At 45.4% G+C, this 18,289-nt stretch overlaps 4 protein-coding genes across 4 annotated transcripts; 1 reads left to right on the forward strand and 3 right to left on the reverse strand.

Annotated features, from left to right (window-relative positions):
* Positions 1–441: 441 nt before the first annotated feature.
* ccdc174 (coiled-coil domain containing 174) lies at positions 442–4,420 on the reverse strand. The gene is made up of 11 exons (XM_058055102.2): positions 4,282–4,420; positions 4,034–4,141; positions 3,865–3,965; positions 3,731–3,789; positions 3,518–3,659; positions 3,358–3,453; positions 3,142–3,278; positions 2,982–3,076; positions 1,898–2,042; positions 1,680–1,820; positions 442–1,570 (listed from the first exon to the last, which is right to left on the reverse strand). The coding sequence occupies exons 1-11, from the start codon at positions 4,321–4,323 to the stop codon at positions 789–791; spliced, it is 1,848 nt and encodes a 615-aa protein (XP_057911085.2). The 5' UTR covers positions 4,324–4,420; the 3' UTR covers positions 442–788.
* A 404-nt stretch (positions 4,421–4,824) lies between these two features.
* tatdn2 (TatD DNase domain containing 2) lies at positions 4,825–8,174 on the reverse strand. Its single transcript, XM_078798611.1, has 6 exons — positions 7,897–8,174; positions 7,579–7,833; positions 6,022–6,900; positions 5,826–5,953; positions 5,558–5,741; positions 4,825–5,181 (listed from the first exon to the last, which is right to left on the reverse strand). The coding sequence occupies exons 1-6, from the start codon at positions 8,134–8,136 to the stop codon at positions 5,041–5,043; spliced, it is 1,827 nt and encodes a 608-aa protein (XP_078654737.1). The 5' UTR covers positions 8,137–8,174; the 3' UTR covers positions 4,825–5,040.
* Positions 8,175–9,311: 1,137 nt separating this feature from the next.
* On the reverse strand, positions 9,312–11,402 carry vhl (von Hippel-Lindau tumor suppressor). The gene is made up of 3 exons (XM_058055079.2): positions 11,020–11,402; positions 10,635–10,757; positions 9,312–9,948 (listed from the first exon to the last, which is right to left on the reverse strand). Exons 1-3 carry the CDS (start codon positions 11,279–11,281, stop codon positions 9,755–9,757), a joined length of 579 nt encoding a protein of 192 aa, XP_057911062.2. The 5' UTR covers positions 11,282–11,402; the 3' UTR covers positions 9,312–9,754.
* Positions 11,403–12,557: 1,155 nt separating this feature from the next.
* LOC131106307 (vasopressin V2 receptor-like) lies at positions 12,558–15,027 on the forward strand. The gene is made up of 2 exons (XM_058055232.2): positions 12,558–13,444; positions 14,823–15,027. Exons 1-2 carry the CDS (start codon positions 12,637–12,639, stop codon positions 15,017–15,019), a joined length of 1,005 nt encoding a protein of 334 aa, XP_057911215.2. The 5' UTR covers positions 12,558–12,636; the 3' UTR covers positions 15,020–15,027.
* Positions 15,028–18,289: the final 3,262 nt, after the last annotated feature.

The raw sequence follows: 18,289 nt of genomic DNA on the forward strand, positions 1-18,289 counted from the left end.
ACCTGTTTGGGAGCACAAGCGCTCGTGGTTTAAAAACAAAAATTAGTGAAGCTAAAGGACACACTTCCGGTGAACGTTTACCTCCAAGTAACCCAAATTGGGTGGATATGCATTATTTCATCTCCACATCTCCCACTGCTCAATTGGTAGAGGCAAGAAGTGATACCGGGACACAAACCAATGTGCTGCTCTTATTTTGAAGTTTCACCGCAAACATCCGCTCTGAACACGGAAGTAGTTTTGTTAGTTCTCTCCCAAAATGCGTACATTTACAATAATGCCGTAAATTTACAAGAGCAAACAAGTGTTATTTGTAGTATTTGTTTGTATGACGAAACTACAACAAACATAAAGCTGTCTTAGTGTCGGCCAAAAGCAATGAAATGCCACCATCTAGTGGTTGTAGGTAAAATAGTGACCTGATTGGTCAGAACAGCTTGATGCCTCCCAAATACGATAACGATTGATTGTGATGGACAGCGTCCAATATGAGAAAATGATCCTTCCTGTGTCCTGAGCTAGATGTTGGCCTAATGGTACGTCCTCCGCTGGACACAGCCCTTGCACTTGCAGCTGTACCTAATCGAGTGGCCAGTCAGCGCGATGAACCAAGTGAGAATAATATGGAGTCACATTGTTTCTATTTATTAAATACTAAATGAGTGAGCTGGGATGATTGACAGCACCTCTGATGGTCTGGAACGTGTGGAAAAACCTGACATTTCATGATGCTCATGTGTCAATTTCATTTACCCCCCCCACCATCATCATCATCATCATCATCACCATCAGGTGGCGTTCCTGTAGAAGGACAACATGTCATCCAGACTTTGGGAGGAGCCTTGAGGAGGCTGCTGAGCCTGGCCAGGCAACGGGGTTTGGGGGGGCGCCGGCTGAGGGTGGGTGGGGTCTGTGGATTGAGGCGGCAGCTGAGGTTGGATGGGGTCTGTAGGTTGGGGCGGCGGCTGAGGTTGGATGGGGTCTGTAAGTTGGGGTGGCAGGTGAGGTTGGATGGGGTCTACGAGTTGGGGCGGCGGCTGAGGTTGGATGGGGTCTGTGGGTTGGGGCGGCGGCTGAGGTTGGATGGGCTGTGTGGGCTGAGAGGCCGGCTGAGCTAGGAACGGTCCCGGCATCGGGGGCCGACACTGTGGCGGATACTGGCTGTGGAAGGGTGGTAGAAAGTGGGGAAATGGGTATGGTGGACATATAAAGTGGGGATGGGCATAAGGGGGGTAAAAAGGAGGAGGAGGGGGATACTGGAGGTTGGCAGGGGGAGGAACTGCGGGGCGACATGGAGGCGGGGGCCGTGGCTGGACAGGGGGGTTGTGTGCAGGTGGAGGATGAGGAGGAGGAGCAACTTCAGGAGGGGTAGGCTGTGGATCTTCCGGGCTCTCGGCAGCCCCATCTGGGACTTGGGTCCCCTTGAAGGACATGTTGGGAATCTTCCTCTCCGGGATGTGTATTTTTGGAGGTCTGGGACGCTTCTCATCGGTAAAGTATGCGGAGGGAGGTGCAAACTCTGAATCTCGCTCCTCCTGACGCCGACTTTTCCACTGAGTGAACATGGATTCTAATGGGAAAAAAAAGATTCCGAATGAAACGTGCATGCCTTTCAATTCAAGAGTAAATAAAAAGATGAAATACAAGACTTGAATGAAACAACTCCTGCGCTACAGTACCTTTGCCTCGGTCCCATTCTCGGACATGAGGGACACCGGGTTTGGTGTCTCTCCTTTCCTGAATCTCAACCTCCACCTTCTTCAGTCTGCTGACCTCTGGCGGGTCGTCTGGTGGAGGCGACGGCGCCACGTCCTCCTCTTCTATGAGGAACAAGTCAGCAGAGGTTGAAATCATAGAAAAGAAATGAAAGAATTCAATTAAATGTTGTTATTCTAACCTTCACTACCCGCATCCACCGGATCTTCCTCAGCAACCACGCCCTTTGCCTTCATCTTCCTCTGCTTTATTTTGGCCAGTCTGGCCTGCAGGACGGCCTTCTTCTTCTCTTTCAGGCGTTCCCGCTTGCTGCGCTGGTCAGTCGTCTGAAACAAAGATGACATAGTAAAGCTATTTACACATTTTCAGGGCATAGTAAAGTAAAGGCCCGCTACTTTGTACTCACGGCTTCACAGATGTCTTAATTGTGATCTATCACGAGTCCAAAATATGCAAATGGAAATAAATTGGACATATTTCTTGTCTAAATGAAGCACTTTAGGATAGCTTTAATGTGTTGTTTGTTTTTAAGATGTAACAATACAAAAGATTTACTTGGGGAAAAGTTATAAAATTAGGCAATAAAGTCAAATTATTATGGGAATAAAATCATAATATTAGAAAAAGAAAATTTACCAAAATGATTTAAGAAGAAAGCTAAAATACTGCCAACATTTTTTAAAAATCAGCAAAACAGGGAAAAACTGAGTGAAGTTGACATTTTTCCACCGCCATCAGAAAGCAGAGATGCAGCTTTTTTTTAACTACTTATTAGCATTGCTATCAAGTGGCATCCTTTGATTTTTCACTACGCTTGGACTCCTATTATGTCTAATGTCTTCTATATTGGGTAATAGGAGTGTAAAGGCGACTATAGGGGTGTTATTTCATGTTGAGATGGCTCTATTGTTAAGAGCAACATTTAGAATGTCATTAAAGTCAGATTTTCTCTTATTATGTCTACTATATTACATTATAGGGGTGTTATTTAATGTCTGAAGAGCTCTAATAATGTTAAAAGGCATATTTAGAAGGTCCTCAGCAGGTTTTCTCAGCTCCAGCTACAAAAATATTCAATTTATAAATGAGAAATCCTACTTTGTGGAAATGTACTTATCAATGTAGGGTCTGGAACCAATTAACCACCAGGGATCATCAGCAAATCTATACTGCTTTACAAGCTGCACACTGACTACTCTAAAGTACATTTTAATCCAATAGCATTGCTCTTCAAAAAGATAAGCCATTAAAACGGAGCTTCTCACCTGATCCCGCAGCATGTCCAGCGTCTGCCTCTGCTTTTGCCGATGCTCCTCATCTTGAGAGAAGGCGAAGTAGCCCACGCCGAGCTCCCGAGCCTCTGTGTGACGACACCAAAGTGAGGAACTTCAACTCCTAACCACCAGCGCCCCGTCCATTTCCAACCTTGAGCCCTGATGTCCTCATAGTGGATGGGTCCGACTGGCTTCTTCAGAGCTTCCTCCTCTTCTCGCTCCCACTCCTGCCGCTGCAGATCTCGGCGCATGTCCTCTGACAGCAAGGTCTTGTCAGTGGTCACTCTCCTAGAAGGAACACAGTTCCACAAAGATGTACAGCACGCCATTCAATGCTGTAAAACATCTTTTTTTAAACACAGATTACCAATTTCCATGAAGATCTTGGTCCATTTTCTTAAAATCTGGCAGGTCTTTTTTCATGCACCTCCGAGATCGTCCCAATGCATCCACAAAGTCCACCCTAGAAAGAAGGAACGTTAATTATCTGGTCGACATCATGGAAGTGGATGTGGTGAGACGATTACCATTCCTCATCTGGGTTCTGAGGAGGGGGTATTGGAGATAATCTTCCCGTTTCTTCATCCTCACTTTCTGCATGTCTGTCCCTTCTTTTGTCAATTATCTTCTGAGCAAAATCCACCAGGTACAAGCCCTCCGTTTCTTCATCTGATACAATACAAAACACTGTAAATAGCAGGAAGATCCAATGACATGCGCTTGACACTAAGCTTTAAGACCTGGGAAGTCTCCTTTTGTCATCTGCTCGTAGAGTTTGGCTTTCTCCTCGAGTTTGCTCCTGAAAGGAACCGACAACTGATCAAGTACCACTCGGTGCCGTTGTTTCAGGCCACAGAACAGGATTCAAACCTACTTTGCATTGTCAATGCTTCTCTGCTCCTCAGCCAGCTGTTCTGCATCCTTGTCGGCTCTCGCAGAAACACCCGAGTTTTGCTTGGTCCAAACGTTTGGTTTCTACAGGTAACAAGGCAGCAGCTTGAGTAAACATCTCATTTGGACACGAAATGTGGAAAGCAACTCACGTTAACTTTGGCTTTGGGTTTAAATGCAGCGTCGCCGTGCTCTTGCCCGAGTCTCTGTTGTTTGAATTGCTCCTGCTTCCTGTATAGTTCGGCTTTAAGGTCCACCAACTGTTAGAAAGAAGCGACAAGAGTCCAGTCATGGAACTTGATGTTAGCAAGTTAGCATCTTTGCTAACGTTAGCGCTTCTTTGGTCGCGGTATCTAACGCCACGCGGCGTTGCCGGTATTTGTCAATATATATAACTTACCGAAGAGGCAGTCACATCAAATGGTTTCTTCCTTTTATCCATTTTTAAATCGTCTTGGTGCAATTAGCAGACTGTTGTTTTTCACGGGTAACTGTACATGAGTGATATCCTTTGGGCTTCCTCTACGACTTTGCTTGCTGCCTATGTCGGTATACCACCGACTAGTGGCCAGAATGCTGTACTGCGTCAGTTATCATTGTATTGTAAAGCAGCCGGGAATTGCAGGCCAACTCAGAGGTGAAAGAGCTGGTAAATTTGTACAAAACAGCACTCGGTCAGCTCACCGCCACACTTTGAACAATTGATTAATTGTGATGCTTTGAATAGAATCCCCCCCGGTAACGTGTGTTTTCCACACATCCTTCTAGTTAAACTTGATGTACACTCTTACCTTGTATAACACTTAGGACCTAGGCTGCTGGATGTCAAAATAAAAGCACCACAAAGGAACATTGCGTGTAAGTGGTGTCACTCAGAGCTGCTCCTTCAATCTGGAGTCATCTGCCTTAGTATGTGCATTCCACATATAAATGTGCTGCTGAAAATACATCTGCAGGATTTCAACTGTTTAATATATTTGGCATACTGTCAAAGTAAGCAGTATCTACACAAAGAAGGCGTGTTAAACATCCTGAATCAAACAAAGCAAAAAACAAGAGAGGCTTATGAACAATAACGGTAAAATCTTACATTGCCTGCTCTAAAGGATACATAAATATATGACCAGCCAGAAACTAACATTAGGGCCCATCAAGTGGCTCAGATGCCGTAAAGCCGAGTGGTGTTGTTTCGGACGGCGGCGAGGACTGTGGGCATGTCCTCCCCCTTCAGTAGGCTCAGCTCTTGCAGGGTGTGGATGCCCATTCCCGGATGGGAAAACTTGCACAGGTCTTTGCTCACCTGGCAGAGCGGGAGAGATATCAAAAGAATGTGGAGTCAAGTAGTTCAGGCTGCTGGGAAAATGTATTTCATATATGGATATTTCATATCCATCAACGATTTTTCAAATGTTGCTGATTTGAATTAAACACGGCTTATTAGTCAAAATGGCTAAAAGAAGTCAAATACCAATCAATATAAGGCACTCTGAAGACGCATTCAAAGACCTGATAATATGTAGTATTCTACACTGGTCACTAGGTGTCAGTAATGTTACTGTAAAGTGAGACACACAAGCACCAGACCTGATCCCACATCAGGCAAAATAACGTGGGACACTCAACTCTGAAGCCCCAACGTCACTTCCATTTTTTTGAAGGTGTCAAGGCGAACATACCATCCTCGGCAGGAAGTAGGGTGCGTCGGTCTCCAACACAATGCGGTGGAGAGGCACCTTGCGGACAGCATCTCGCACCTGGAAGGCGTTGTAGTAGGTGATCAAGGCTGTGAAGCCCACATAGAGGTTGGGGAACTCTTCCAGGAAGGGCTCAATCACCGAATAGCTGTTTGTAAAACAGTGCCTGCGATCCAAAATCAGTCAAATCGTGTAAGATGGAACACAGGCTTGAGGGAATCGTGTAAATGTTCAAGACGAAAATACAGACCTGTGAATTTTGTAATCCTTGGGGACGGACTTCTTCAGGATTCTCATCAGGTCGTCATCTGCATCCCTGCAGTGGATGACCAGGGGCTTCTGCATGGCGACAGCCCACTGCAGCTGACGCTCAAAGACCTTCACACAACGACCACAGCGTGCGTGACGGACGATGCATTGATATCACATCCATTGATCCAGCTCACCTCTTTCTGCTTGTCGGAAGACGTGGAGTTCTTGTGCGAGTAGTCCAGCCCCATCTCGCCAAATGCCACCGCTTTTGGGTGCCCCATTGCTTTCAGGATGCTGCGTTCATGGACGTCGGAGTACTCGTTGACAAAGTGAGGGTGGCACCCGAACGCCCCCCAGACCATGTCCTCAGCCAGCAAATCTTCCCACAATGCCTCCTGTGCCATGAGGCGGGGGTTGCAGAAGTCTGCAATGCAGCCGCCAAACTCGGCGGGAAAGCTGCTGCTGTAGACTTTTTGGAAACGGTCAAAGGATCCGCGGAAGCGCAGCTTTGAGTAGAGCATGTCAAGATGGCAGTGGGTGTCTATGAAGCCAGACCCGCTGGAGGGGTAGCGCGTCCAGGTGGGTCGAGGGTCCCCCATGGACAGTCTTCTCCTGGGGTTGCCGTCACGTAGAGATGAGAAAGGCGGCGAATGGACGGAAGTGCCGTCATACGATTGCCTGCGTGTGGTCGCATAGTCTCCCCCTCGCATGTGTGCTGAATCAATAATGCCGGGGGAGCGTGCGGTCTTGGGGTCCGCTCCGGCTGCAGCAGCTTGTTGCTGCTTGCAGGACACAAAAACAGTCCTGTGGGACAGGGAGGACCCTGCATCCCACCCCCCCCCCGTGGAAGGTGTAGCTCCAAGACTGTGTTTAAATGTCGGAGTGATGCGCTGCCAGCAGTTGGAAGGCTCATCCATTGGAGTCAAACAGCAAGACAAAGAATCTGAAACATCCTCAAGAAGAGGGGGGGGCGAATCGCCATCCTCAGCTGGAGGTTCGGCTGCCACACAGTTTTGGGAAGCACGAGGAAAGCTCTTGTGTGTTGTGTCGGTCTCCTCTTTGAGCGCAGAGCTCTGAAACACAACAACAGGAGTGAGGTCGGTCTTTCCACAGGACTCTAATCTATCTGTGGCATTGGGTTGGTGACTGAGGTTCTCTATAACATCATGGTCTAACATTCAGAAACTTAGATACTGTCTTTTTGGTTTGTGTAACCTCATCTCACGTCTAAAACCTTACTTAAAGGGGACTGGTTATGCTTTTTCCTCTTTTCTGACCTACAAATGTTGCATTCTCATGTTAAACCATGCCAACGTTGTCCTGAAACAAGTTTGAGATGGCGCTCGATGCTTGGCTTCAGAGAGTTTTTTCCAACAAGAGCCAGACTTCCTTATATGGGCGTGCCTACGTTACCACTCCTTGAGTTCATACAGGTAAGTCAGTAGCAAGGTCCAAGTAACCCTCCAAAGGGTTCATTCATTTCTCATCAACCCCTATACCCACAAAAGAGAAGTCCGGACAGTTTGAGAGAGCAGTGGGTGTGCCCGGAGGGGGGCCATGGGTGGAATAAATTAAAAAAGAGCGTTTTGGAAATGCAGCTGCAACAGGTGCAGATTCTGGAAGATCTAGAAAGTTTTCTGTGCGGGTTATTGAGTGTAGCTGCTCTATAGGAGTCCACAACTCGATACAAAGGATCACAAATGAGCATAACAGGTCCCCTTTAACAAGAGAACATGACCCCATTGACTTACAGGTAGGGCGGTCACGGGAACTCCAACAAGCCGAGAGGTGGACGGCTCATCTTTTGGATCCTCACATGTATTTGCCCTCAGTGTGCTTTTGGTCGGGGTGCGCTTCAACGCACTGCTGCCGACAGCTGCAGATAAAGCCCTCCTGTAAATGGCCTTTAACCCCTCCTCTGGCGTCCTGTCCTTCTTTTTCATGACGAAGGAGTGAGAGGGATGAGGGGAAGCGTCACTGGGTGTAGATACCTCCTGATCGGAGTCCTGGCAGATGCCAAAACATTCTTAATAAAATATTAATGACTCACAAGTGTTTCAAGCATTTACCTTGAATGTGCCAAAATTCAACCTGGAGCGCTTCCTCAGCTCCATTTTGCTTAAAGATGTGGCAGCTTCACCGAGCACCTCCGCTTTTCTCTTGGGAGTGTCCAGGCTGAGCTCAGCAAAGCTGGCCGATCCTGGTGACTCACCGAGGGCAGACGGGGGTGTTCTGTCCTGGAAAGTCGGCGTTGGAGAGGAAGCTCTTTGCAGCCACTTAAAAGTCACCTTCTTCCTGCTGCTGTCCATGTCGGATGAGAACGTAGATGCTGGCCGTAAAAAGCATGAGTACATTTATTCAGAGCATGCATACGGCGACGTGAGCTGGAATCTATCCCAGCTGACTTTGGTCACCAGTCACAACAAACACAAACAAGCACTCATGTTATGGAATGTTATCGGAAAACACAAAATCATTATGACTGATTTGGTATGCGGCTGTAATAAACTCTTCGACTGTTTTGTGCGGCCATCAGGCGAAGCGCATGTGCAGACAACCAAGTTTGCTGATATTCTTTTGGCTATGCTTGCTGACAACATTAAAGCATAGACGTGGTTCATTCTTATGGTCACCATTTAATGTGTTTATCTATACGATAAACGGTACAGAAAATGGATGGATGGATAGTAGCATCATTTAAAAGGTGCCTCCGCCCTCATTGTGCAGCAAAAAAGGCCAAACATAATAGAAACATGTGTCTGCATGATATTCAATGGATATTGAATGTCCCGTTCTATTGAATGGAATCTTTAACTTACCTTATCTTAGGCGCAATCAACTATTATATCGTTTTTTTTTCTTTCGCCGTCGTAATTGAAGTGACAGTTTACGCTACACAAGTAGAAACGTTAACTGCTGCTCCTAAATGAGATGGCTAGCTAGCTAGCTAGCTAGCTCGGTAGCGTGCCGCTCTTTAGCCAATTAAGAGCTAAGCTAGCTGGCTCTGCATTGGCGTCACCGCCGCTAACTTGCCTGTATTTTCAATGTTCCCCTTTTTCAAAGCGAAATAATAATAAACACACACTTGCTAAACGTCATATTATAAACGTAGCAGCCACGCACAAAGCGCACGACGGCGTCATCTCTTTGTGGTTTTTAATCGGATGAAATATCGAAGACCTTTACCTTCTTTTGATGGAAAATGGTGAATAAAGTGTATCCTCGCAGCCTTTTTACGGAAACTGTACCATAAAGCTTGGATGGACTTTTTTTTTAGACTGACTTCAAAGTTTCATTTTTAAATTGATTATGTGGAGCAGGTTGCTCGTTTTTTTTTAAACGTCGAGACGCTAACGCCAGATGGCGACAAAGTTCAGCTTTGGTCTCATCTCGCGAGATTTGGTGCCTCTGAGCCTATATTGATCCAAAAATAGGAATTGACACGTCAAAAATCAGCCAGAAAACAACGAAAAATCAGAAATGATTGGTTTACTTTATTGAATGAGGGAAAAGCACCGAGACAAGCGGCTAATAATACAGAATGCCATACTTTGACATACATACTTCTGGCTGGTGGCGTCCTTCACTTTGAAGTCTTTGCATGCCTTTTCATAGAGGGGGGAGGAGCCACCTGCTGTGGCCCAGCAAGGTGTCCTGGATTCAGGCGCATGCTCCGAACAGCCAAAGAGGTCTCTGGCAAACCTTCAGCACTTTTGAAACATTTCAGGTGGCTGATAAAGGTTTTTGTGTGCTCATGCTGTATTAAAGCCTACTGATGGACGTGGTCCATTTAAAGGGCCGGTACAATAAAAATATAAAATACAGCTTCACAGAAGACACTTGGATGACGCTGACAGAAACCACCCGATCAAACAAATATGACTACAAAAGAAGAGTTCAGTCGTCGTTGGCCGGGGCTTTTGGGACTCACTCCGATTGTCCTTCCACTCTTTGGAGGAGATGTTGCTCTGCTCGCCGATTCAAGCGATGTAGACTCTTGGACAAACTGGGCGGATCCTCCAGCTCCTCGATGAGACTGCGTGCTATCTCCAAACTTCTGTAGTCGTCCGGTTCTACCAAGCGTCGGATCTCCTGGAGGGCGCGGTCCTTCAGGCTGTAAACTGCATCACAGATGGAAGTCATTGGGCGCAAGGGGGGGTGCTCAAAAACCTGAATTCCCCAAACAGACTTAAATGATAACGTGACTTAAATCCATTTAAAAAACAAATAATAAATGTCTTTTTCACCTTCATGTTGTTGTACGATTAAAAATCTAGACTGCTGTATCTGGTGGCGACCACTAGGCGGCAGTGCTGATATGTTTTGTGGTGACTATTTCCCTTGGTAATTATTTTCCTTTTATTTTCCTTTTTGTTCAAATACAGGGTTCATGCTGGAACCACTTCAAACTGAAGGAAAACAACCCCTTTTTAAAAAAGAATCTTAACGTGAAACATTTCTCTTTTTTGTGCCTTCAAAAGATATTAAAACAGATAAAAAAAGACAGCTAAGAATGCAGTGCACCTATTCCACTTTAAAGCTCGAAAAAGCATCATGATGGCTCGACACCTGGGTATTAACCATGCTACAGCAACACAAATGTTATTATTATTATTATTAACATTCTTTCGCCCAAGAACTACTTTGTATGTGTAGTGACACCCCGCCACGCCACACCGGCTAGCGACTAGGCAAACGTTACATATTAGAGCTTGTTTATTTTGCTGTGTGAAATCAATGCAGGATGGAAGTTTGTGGATCTTCTTAACCGTGTTAGACAACCTGTTGAAGTGGCAAAGAGACTCACCTGGCAAAGTGATATTTACAAATGCGGCATTCTCAGCGCCAGCCAGAGCAGGAAGGAAAAGCTCCTTGCCGTTCACCCTCAGCAGATCATCACTTTCTGCATCTGTGAACATCCACGGGTGGCCTGGGTGTCACATTCACACACACGTCAACCACGTCACCATCTCACTGGGAAGGGGCAGCGGATCGATCCAAATATCGATGTATCTGTACTTACTGTAGTATCAAAATATCGGATTGATGCCAGGTGTGACTTTCGCGGCACTTTCACAAAGTTGTGTCTTGTATTGTATTGTTATATACGCAGCACGACACTATCGATATTTGGATCGATCCGCCCACCCTCTGCTGTTATGAGTGAATAATGAACAAGTGCTGTGTCGTACCCACGAATGTTGTGACTTTTCGCCCAGTCCTCGGCTGTAAGTCGTTGTAGGGCCGTGGCTCCCCGCGGAAATCAATCCACAGTGGCCGCACCACTCGGGGACTGCGGTTGCAAAAGACAACACTCGTGGGAATGCGAGTGTTTAAGGAGCGAACCAAAGGCAGACCCCAATCTTCAGACATGCTGCTAATGCTAACGTTGTTTTTTTTTTTTACTATGAGCAGCGGTCTAAGAACGTTGTAAAAAACGCGAGGACCGTTCATTTAATCAACTCACTTGGTTTAAATTGTCTAAACCAAAAACGCAAAGGCTAAAAAAACCCCAACAAACCCCACCAAAAACAACGTAACGGCGCTTATGCGAAAACTTGGATGTTTACCACTCCATTTCCGGTATCGACGTCACATGATTGCTGTTAAGGCGATTGGCGAACGGGGCCGTGACGTCATTGTAGCGCGACTGGACGGATTAGTGTATTATTGGAGATGGACATGTAGGTACATATGGATTGATTATGGAGTTTTCCTTTCAAATGATAATATCTCACATTTGTAATATTGCTCCATAAGTATGGCAACTCGTGAAGTCAAAACTAGTGAAAAAGGCTAAAAACACTGGAAATTCAAAATTAAAATAAAATTAAAAATCGGTTATAAAGAAAGGTAAACAAAGACAAGCAGTAGAAAATGCACGATGAAAGTAGTTGTAAAAAAAGTCAAAATATTAGTAAGGTAAAAGTAAGTAAAAATAAGTAAAAGTAAAAAAAAAAGAATGAATTTTTAGGAAAATAATGTCATTTTAGTAGCATGTAGTTAAAATAATTAAGGAAAAAATACATTCAAAATGTAATATTCATTCATTAATTTTCTACCTACCTTATACTCATAAGGGTCGCAGAGGTGCTGGAGCCTATCCCAGCTGTCTTGGGGCAAGAGGAGGGGTACACCCTGGACTGGTGGCCAGCCAATCACAGGGCACATATAGACAAACAACCATTCACACTCACATTCATACCTATGGACAATTTGGAGTGGCTAATTAACCTAGCATGTTTTTGGAATGTGGGAGGAAACCGGAGTACCCGGAGAAAAGCCACGCATGCACAGGGAGAACATGCAAACTCCACACAGAGATGGCCGATGGTGGGAAAAATATAATATTTCACGGCTAAATATTTTTTTGATATGTAATATTTTTCAAAGAAAACAAAGTTGTAATGTTTGGAAAATGAGGCAAGAATAAAGTTAAAATATGATGGAAATAAAGTCATCATATTACCAATAGAAATTTCCAGATTAATGAAGAGTTAACTCTTCAATAATCTGTAAATTTCTATTGAAATTCAGAAGAAATAAAAATGTAAAAACAGTAGAAATGGGGGAAAAGGGCAAAAAAAAAAAACAACACCTGGGGCTGCGCACGCATGAAGGCTGCGCGTGAGGCTACAAATACAATTATTTTAAAGTTGAAGCGAGAGCATGAATGGAAGCTCCTCCCAGCGTGCCCCCCCCCAGCACGTGCAAAAGGAACAGAGCCGAGCCATCCCACATCAGCGGCCACAAAGACCGGCACGTCCGCACGCGCGCACGGTCCTCCGCGGGCTCCCAACAAAGCTAAGATGTCGGCGAACGGCAGCCAGCCGGCGGATCCGAGAGACGAGCGTCTGGCCAAAGTGGAGATCAGCCTCCTGGGGTGCATCTTCTCCAGCGCCGCCGTCCTCAACGGCGCCCTGCTGCTGCTCCTGTGGCGGCAGCGCAAGAGCGCGAGCAGGATGCGCGTGTTCGTCTTCCACCTGTGCCTGGCGGACCTGGTGGTGACTTTCTTTCAGGTGTGGCCGCAGCTCATGTGGGACGTCACGGACAGGTTCGTGGGGCCGGACGCGGTGTGCCGCCTGGTCAAGTACCTGCAGGTGGTGGGCATGTTCTCGTCCACCTACATGATCGTGGTGATGACTGTGGACCGGTACCGAGCCGTGTGCCACCCCATGGTGAGGTTCACGCGCATTCACGCGCGCGTCAACTTGCCCGTGCGCGCCGCCTGGGGGGCGTCCCTGGTGGGCGGCCTGCCGCAGGTGTTCATCTTCTCCCTGGCGGAGGTGGCGCCCGGCGTGTTCGACTGTTGGGCGGAGTTCGTCCAGCCGTGGGGGCTGCGGACCTACGTCACCTGGACCACGCTGGTCATCTTTGTGGTGCCCGTCGTCACGCTCGTCTTCTGCCAGGTGTGCATTTGCAGAGCCATCCGGAAGAACGTGCTCCGGAAGGGAGCCGCGCCGCCCCCCAGGGCCAGCGGGGCGGCCGGCATGTCCAAAGCCAGGGTGAAGACCCTCAAGATGACCGTGGTCATTGTCGGGGCCTACATAGTCTGCTGGTCCCCCTTCTTCACCGTCCAGCTCTGGTCTGCCTGGGACGACCACGCACCCACGGAAAGTAAGTCCACGCTACTGTAGAGCTAGTATGCTACCTTATTGACCACGCCCTTTTCATGCTGAGTGAGTGAGTGAGTGAAAAAATAGATGTGCAAAAACAAAAGAAATGGAAAATCACTTAGAAAGAAAACACACAAGTTCACAAGGAATCACAAGACAAACTGTGGAAAAGCAAAATGACTTCTAAAGACCAATGGGAGAGACCCCAAAACAGACGTGCATAAAGAGTTAGAACAAACAAAGCAGAAGTGTAAAAAGAGTTAAAAGGACAAACAGCGGAAGCGCAAAAAGAGTTAAAAAGACAAACAGCAAAGTGCAAAAAGAGTTCAAAGGAAGGAGCGTAAAAAGAGTTAAAAGTACAAACAGCAGAAGCGTAAAAAGAGTTAAAAGGACAAACAGCTGAGGTGCAAAAATAGTTAAAAGGACAAACAGCGGACGCGTAAAAAGAGTTAAAAGGACAAACAGCGGACGCGTAAAAAGAGTTCAAGGACAAACAATAAAGTGCAAAAAGAGTTAAAAGGAAGGAGTGTAAAAAGAGTTAAAATGAGAAACAGCAGAGGTGCAAAAAGAGTTAAAAGTTAAAAAGACAAACAGCGAAAGCGTAAAAAGAGTTAAAAGGAGAAACAGCAGAAGCGTAAAAAGAGTTAAAAGGACAAACAGCTGAGGCGCAAAAATAGTTAAATGGACATAATGTTCTGTGGATATGCAAAAAGAGTTCCCGTCGAGTAACAGGACTAAAATAAAAAAAAACCCCAAAAAAAACAAAAGTAAAAAGAGTTAAAAGGACAAACAACGGAAGTTGTAAAAAGAGTTAAAAGGACAAACAGCTGAGGCGCAAAAATAGTTAAATGGACATAATGTTCTGTGGATATGCAAAAAGAGTTCCCGTCGAGTAACAGGACTAAAATAAAAAAAAAACAAAAGTAAAAAGAGTTAAAAGGACAAACAGCAAAGTGCAAAAAGAGTTAAAAGGAAGAAGCGTAAAAAGAGTTAAAAGGAGAAACAGCGGAAGCATAAAAAGAGTTAAAAGCACAAACAGCAGAAGCGCAAAAAGAGTTAGGACAAAACGTTCTGTGGATATTCAAAAAGAGTTCCCGCCGTGTATAAGGACTAAATTAAATAAAAAAAATAAAAAAGTAAAAAGACTTAAAATGACAAACAGCAGAAGCGCAAAAAGAGTTAGAAGGACAAAACATTCTGTGGATATTCAAAAAGAGTTCCCGTCGTGTAACGGGACTAAAAAAGTAGTCCGGATTTGATGTCAAAGGAAGTGGAAGTGAGTTCCTTCCTGTTCCATAGTCATCATCACATGCACACTGAGAAGCCAAGTCGTTCATCTTTGCCACGGAGAAAGTGTGCCTAATGTTGTGTCCTCGCAGCGGCCACCTTCACCATCCTGATGCTGCTGGCCAGCCTCAACAGCTGCGCCAACCCCATCATCTACCTCCTCTTCAGCGGCCAGCTTCCCACGCCCGTGTGCCGGCGCCGCTTCGACATCAAGGACTCTGTTCACGAGGAGGCCACGCTGGTCAGCACCTTTCACACCACTTTTAAAAACCTCTCCGTCTCCAAATGAGGTGGGGTGGGAGGGGGGGGGGGGACCCCTGCAAAGCAAAAAGCAGGGCGCCGTTGACGCCGGGTGCTGCTAAGCGCGGACTGGAAAGACTCATCTGTTGTCAGCGACGTGTGAAAGGTCAAACACGGGCTGACCGGGTGGGGACTGGGTCCGAGCAGGAGCGGGTGGTCTGATGCTGGGCCGGGCTGCAGATGCGGGACGACGCATCAGTTGGGCTCAAAGACACGAGGATCCTGGCTCCAGCTGCTGCAGGGTGCAGGGTGCAGGGTGCAGGGTGCAGGGTGCAGGGTGCAGGGTGCAGGGTGCAGGGTGCATGGCCAAAGGCCGTCCCGGGCCGTTTGCATCCACAGCTGCTTTTTACAAATGAAAAAAACATTGGACGCTCCTGTACCAAAACATTATGATGGGTGAGAAAAGTTCAGTAATGAATAAGTCATCCATCCAATACTAATACATGACTAAACTGTCCAAAAAGAAATAGTGTGAAAACTAGACTCGGGGAATTGTAGCTGAAGCTAGCTAGAACTGTCCTGCTGTCGCTAGCCTGGCTGCTGTGTGTCCCGCCTAAGTAGCCTTTCAACATCAACGATGAAGCCTGGGAGGCCAAATGTCGTTTAAGACCACCCAAACAGTCCAATGGCCCGCCATTCCATGCCATGACCATTTTTTTTTTACTATTTCGTGTCCAAAAGTAATATCAAATCATGTACTAGTCGACTGGACGCAGTACTTGGATTAGCAGAAATATTTTTTCTATTCATTTTTGACAAAATTGAAGAATAATATAACAAAAAAAATCAATGACTACATTTTTTTTTATAGTTTACCTCTATTTTAGTGTAAAATGTTAACAATAAAATGAAAAAACTGAGTATTAGGGCTGCATTGGAGAAAAATATTGGAGATTTCAAGAATGAAGTCACATTTACACACAAAAAAGTTGTACATTAACAAGAATAAAGTTCATTTATGAGTATCTTTAAAAGAAAAAGCTGTGAAATAACCAGAATAAAGTATATTTATATATTTATGACAATGAAGCCAGAAGTCACATATTTACAAGAATAATCTGAGAAAAAAGTTTTACAATTACCAGAATAAAGCCGTAGATTTATGAGAAAAAGTCGTCATTTTAAAGTCGTCAAGAGAAAAAAATAGTCTTTTTTTTCTCTATTGTACATTTACAACCTTATTCTGAAAATCTCCCGATTTTTTCTTTCCAATGTGGTCCTAATATTTAATCTTCCAAAATCAGGAATATTTAGGTTTATTTTCATTTGATATGAAATATAAAATAAAAAGTACTGGAAAAGCTACAAAAAGTATGATATGTATTCTTCTAGATAGTAGGTAGATTATCAGGGAAAAATAATATTAATTTTGGATGAAATACGTATGCTATTATTGACATTGGTTTTATTGGAACTTTTGACTGTAAATGTAAACTAAATGATGGGGAGACATGGGGCGTATTAGATTGGTATTAGACCAGCATCCTTCCATCGGGGGAGCGAACAACGGCAATTGAAGAGAGAAGGGGCGTGTGTGTGGGTGGGGTAAATCTAATGTAATGTAATGTAATCTAATCACCGCCTCTGATTGCAGACATCAACATCAAGCCGGCAGGAGGACACTGAATGAAAAAGTGTTTTCACAGAAATAGCTGAAAGCATTACTGTCTTGTGAAATATGTGAACTATATTATGGGATGTCACGCCACGCTGTGCCTGAGAGGTGGAGGTGGTGGCTACGGCTGCACTGGTCATGTGTTGTGTATGTAACGCAGAGCTGCGTCTCCCATGATCTTTACGGTGCTGTTTTACTTTCTACGGGTGCTATTGCCATGTGACGTAGTGAGCCAAGACAATAAAAGTCCTGCGTGTATACAGGAGCTATGCTATGCTATGCTATGCTATGCTGTGCTTCGTGCAACACAAAGCCATGTTTAATACTTTTTCAAAAGCGAGCAACATCCACCAATCCCACAGCTGAAGTAGATTTCCATACTGTACATTCTCAGCCGGCCTGTTTGTTTAAAGGTAGAGTGGTAGCAAAGGCTGTAAATATATGCTACATATCATAATATATGCTACATATCATAATATATGCTACACTAAAGTCCACACAGCACAGCCTTTTTAGGAATAGAAGACACATGAGTGGACACGTGTGGTACAAAGTTCATGACAGGGTGAATCAACCGCGCGGCCTCAGTTTGGGCCGGTTGCGTGGTCTTCTAGGGTACGTTTAAGCACAATTCATGCCGGGGATCATCACAGCTACACTCCTGATAACAATGCTAACAGTAGTTGAAATATGTCAACAACTCGGGAATGTTTGCACTGTCGGATCTTAAGGAGGCTCTTAGTGGGGCTTCAAAATGCAACAAGAAACGGGAGGGAGACTAAAACATTTTCATCAAAAGTTCAAGACCATTGCTGACCCCCCCACCCCGACCCCCAAACTCCCCTAAAATAGAAATGAAATGTTGAACGAGAGAGTGAGGAATGGCTAGTGGGAATGTTTCTCCAGGTGCTGAAGATGGCTTCACTGTCTGGAACTCGTGTCCATTTTTATAAATCATTCATTCATTTTCTACTGCTTATCCTCATGAGGCTCACTGGGGTGCTGGAGCCTATCCCAGCTGTCTTCGGGCAAGAGGCGGGGTACTGGTCGCCAGCCAATCACAGGGCATTTTTCTAAATACATCCCCAAATCTTCTCCATTGGATTTAGATGATAGGAAGATGCAGGATGGTCCAAAAGAGTCAGATGTTGGACCAGGGCCCCTGTTCCATTGAAGGATGATGATGATGGAAAACATCTCAGGTGGGATCTCCTTGGAAGCCATCAGAACCGTCCAGGGAGACGAAAACTTTCCTCCACCTTTCAATGTCCCATGTTTGGTGCTCTCCTGCTCATTCCAGACCTTGAAGGAGAACAGGCCTTCAGAGATGTGCTTTCTTCTCTGGCAGATGTCTGATGGTTACGGGCCCAGGATGGTCCCGTGTCTTGACGGACAGCCAATGGGGTCTACCGCTTGACGTTTTAGATCCATGAGCCCCCAAGAGAAAAAGCTTTGTTGTCTCCGCCATGGAGAGATGATGACAGCGTGAATACCTGACACTAAATCATCCAATCCATTTCTTCCCTTTGAATTTAGAACGTCTCCTTAGAACCTCCTTAAGATCCAACAGTACAAATGCACATTCTTGACATTTTTCAAGAGCCAAGAAGAAGATCATCTTCCCAAGCTAATCAACAGAACATG

This window comes from Doryrhamphus excisus, linkage group LG18 (genome assembly GCF_037039965.1).
Source record: "Doryrhamphus excisus strain RoL-2023G ecotype Guam linkage group LG18, RoL_Dexc_Guam_v1.1, whole genome shotgun sequence".
NCBI lineage: Eukaryota > Metazoa > Chordata > Actinopteri > Syngnathiformes > Syngnathidae > Doryrhamphus > Doryrhamphus excisus.